The sequence below is a fragment of the Sorghum bicolor genome, chromosome 6, assembly GCF_000003195.3.
Source record: "Sorghum bicolor cultivar BTx623 chromosome 6, Sorghum_bicolor_NCBIv3, whole genome shotgun sequence".
NCBI classification, from domain to species: Eukaryota; Viridiplantae; Streptophyta; class Magnoliopsida; order Poales; family Poaceae; genus Sorghum; species Sorghum bicolor.
Window position 1 is genome coordinate 51,341,030 of NC_012875.2, and position 3,307 is coordinate 51,344,336.

Below are 3,307 nucleotides of genomic sequence, written 5' to 3' on the forward strand. Positions count from 1 at the left end.
TATACTCCTACATGCCAATGGGAAGCTTTTTCCCCTCCACGAATTTGTCTAAATTTGATCACCAGAAATGAGACAGCGTGTTGATCATTACTGATACAAATACAGACACACCAACAATAAAAAATAACACATGACTAATACTCTCTTTATTTTAAATTATAATAAATTATTATGAATTTTTTATATATATGATTTTCACTATGTATTAAAGATCACATGTTTTCTGTTTCACTAGTATTAAAAAAAATGCACGGAGTGCTATAGAAAAAAAAAAAGGGAGTTCGCTTCCACATTTTTTTTTGGGGTGAGGGCCAATCTTATCTTCTGATCCTCGCTCCTTACCCGACGGCCCAATTTTCTGATATAGGCCTAAGCCCTGTCCACGAAGAACTTTAAGCCCAGAAGAGCCCATACGGAATAATACCGCAATCTCCTCTTCATCCGCCGCCGTCTCAGTGTCACCTACAAGCCTCCCCCACAGCCACGGCGCCACCAATGGATTCCTTTCGAACCCACCTCCCTACCCCACCATGCGTCCTCCTGGCCCCACTTGTCTGACTCTACCCCCTACCTCCCCCCAACCTCGTCTCATCGCTGCCGCGCTAGCGCCCAAATCTAATCCCCTAAACCCTAGCGCCGCCGCCGCCATGCTGCGCCGCCTCGCCGCCGTCGCCCCGCGGGCCTTCTCCTCCTTCTCCTCCTCCTCCTCCTCCCCGCACGCCCCGCCGCTGGCGGCGTCGGGCTACACCCCGCGCCGCGAGTACGGCCTGGTGCCCATGGTGATCGAGCACACCTCCCGCGGGGAGCGCGCCTACGACATCTTCTCGCGCCTGCTCAAGGAGCGCATCGTCTGCATCCACGGCCCCATCACCGACGACACGGCGTCCCTCGTCGTCGCCCAGCTGCTCTTCCTCGAGTCCGAGAACCCCGCCAAGCCCGTCCACCTCTACATCAACTCCCCGGGGGGCGTCGTCACGGCGGGCCTCGCCATCTACGACACCATGCAGTACATCCGCTCTCCCGTCACCACGCTCTGCATCGGCCAGGCCGCCTCCATGGCGTCGCTGCTCCTCGCCGCGGGGGCGAGCGGGGAGAGGCGGGCGCTGCCGAACGCGCGGGTCATGATCCACCAGCCCTCCGGTGGCGCGTCGGGGCAGGCCTCCGACATCGCCATCCACGCCAAGGAGATCCTCAAGGTGCGCGACCGGCTCAACAAGATCTACGCCAAGCACACGGGCCAGGCCATCGACCGCATCGAGCAGTGTATGGAGAGGGACATGTTCATGGACCCGGAGGAGGCACATGATTGGGGGCTCATCGACGAGGTCATCGAGCACCGTCCTGTCTCTCTTGTGTCTGATGCTGTTGGCAGCGATTCGCCAAACCCCGGAACTGGGGTGAATAAAGGGACAGATGAGCCATCCTCAGCGTGATTGGGCAGTCACAAGGTGCAATCCTTTTTGTGTTCCTGTAGCTGTCTTATTCGATTTAAGGTTTAATTCGTACATGAGGTGAATAACTTAATTTTCTGGCTGCTGGGCTAATCCACTAGCAACACTGTTGTTTTGCTACTTTAGTTGATCTGTTGCTGATAACGAATGCTATCTGGTATGAGCCTGCATTGTTAAATATTTGTTCATCTGAAATCAGTCAGTCCTGTTTAAAGGATAAAAGCTCACATCCTTGCCCCCTTGCAACATTATGTTGTATTTCGTCCTGGGGCCAATTCAGGGTGCCGTTTCTGTATCCACAAAATTCGAATTTATAATTATCACTGCATGTTGTCTGGTATTTTTAGCCATGTCATGACTTTTAGCATTATAAGATGTTAACATTTTGAGTTAGTTGACCAATTCATCATATTGTGGAATCTCTGTATAAGAGGTGTTCTCCCACTTGTTTCTTTTATAGCAATTGATAGCTTTCTCTAGTGAGAAGTTGAGTTCATATAGGGTTTTCTATCGAGAAGTGAGTGCATCTTGCATTTTATTTCTGCTGTTGGAGGAACTGAACACTGAATTTTCTGTGTCGGAAACTAGAAGGGACTCAGGCATTATTTACTTTGAAGATAGATACATTATAAATCATATGTACCATTACCCAATAATAATCATACTTTTAACTGCTTCTCTTATTTAATTTCTGCATTGTCCTTATACCGGTACCACACATGAAAATGAGCATGGGAATATATCTCTGCTATGTAGACCAAGTGGTTAAAACTATCCAATATTTCCATAAACTGAAAATGCAGAGAGGCCTACAAAGTTTGTTTCATTACAGGCTTATTAGGAGCTTCTAATATCTAGCACCAATGATATGTAGAAATATATATGATTGAACAAACAATGAGGACTGATGACAATATTTGCTTCGCTAATAGGGCTTAGATTGGATACAATAATTTGTTCCCATGTGATTTGTCCATTACTCTGTAGGACATGGCATGTTAGCCCACGGCCTGCACGTTAAGCCACCTTTCCTTTACCACCTCAATGTATCCACATCAATTGTCTTTTTAAAAACATGAAATCAATTAATAATTGGAAGCAGTTTCTCTTGGTTAACTTGTTTTGCTACAATTATTATCATGACATCATTAAAAACATATGAAACTATTATACACTATTGGTTGTGCATATATAATGAGTCTGAGCTATCATCTTTGGTTTTAGCTGTGTAAGGAACATATACATGTTTAGCAGGTGTAATAGTTGAACAGAACATGTGCAAATCATCAACTCCATGATGTTGTTGCAGGATATATATCTGAGCACCCAACTATATATGTTCACCTCGACCAAAGACTTATGCCGAATGATGTGGGGCTTGATTCTGGTCCCTGCACTGGAGATTTTATGGTGTCAAAACAATTTTCATGACTCAATATAGTATAATCAATGAGATCCCCGAACACTGATAGGAGAGCGCACCGAGCTATGCTTAGTTTGGAGCACACAATCTGATTGTTCAACTTATGTTTTATCCGGCCAAGAACTTTGTATCGTTTCAGATGGAACACTCTTCACTGGATTCTCTTGTTTTCTGGGGTTAAAACCACTTATTTACGGTTGATTATATTGCCCGATAATTCTAGCCACCCTTATCACAAATAATTGCGGGCTTTAGATCTTACTACTAGAATCGTTAGGTTGTCACTCATCGTCATTGAGGCCTTGAGGGCGTGGTCAGAAATCGATCGGGCCTGATCGGCTGCCCTTTTTCTACAGAGGCGGCGGCCGTGGCTGGCTGTTTTTCTCTTTTCAGGCATCTAGTGAGTGATTGCCTGCAGCAAGATCTGGGTAGC

The 3,307-nt window shown here is 46.4% G+C and overlaps 1 protein-coding gene across 1 annotated transcript; it reads left to right on the top strand.

The window, feature by feature from the left end:
* LOC110436091 (ATP-dependent Clp protease proteolytic subunit-like) lies at window positions 483-3,078 on the top strand. The gene is made up of 2 exons (XM_021462243.1): window positions 483-1,448; window positions 2,761-3,078. Exon 1 carries the CDS (start codon window positions 531-533, stop codon window positions 1,431-1,433), a length of 903 nt encoding a protein of 300 aa, XP_021317918.1. The 5' UTR covers window positions 483-530; the 3' UTR covers window positions 1,434-1,448; window positions 2,761-3,078.

What these genes read in the sequence shown, in the direction of transcription:
- LOC110436091 (XM_021462243.1), top strand. Translation starts at nt 531, where the DNA reads ATGCGTCCTCCTGGCCCCACTTGTCTGACTCTACCCCCTACCTCCCCC.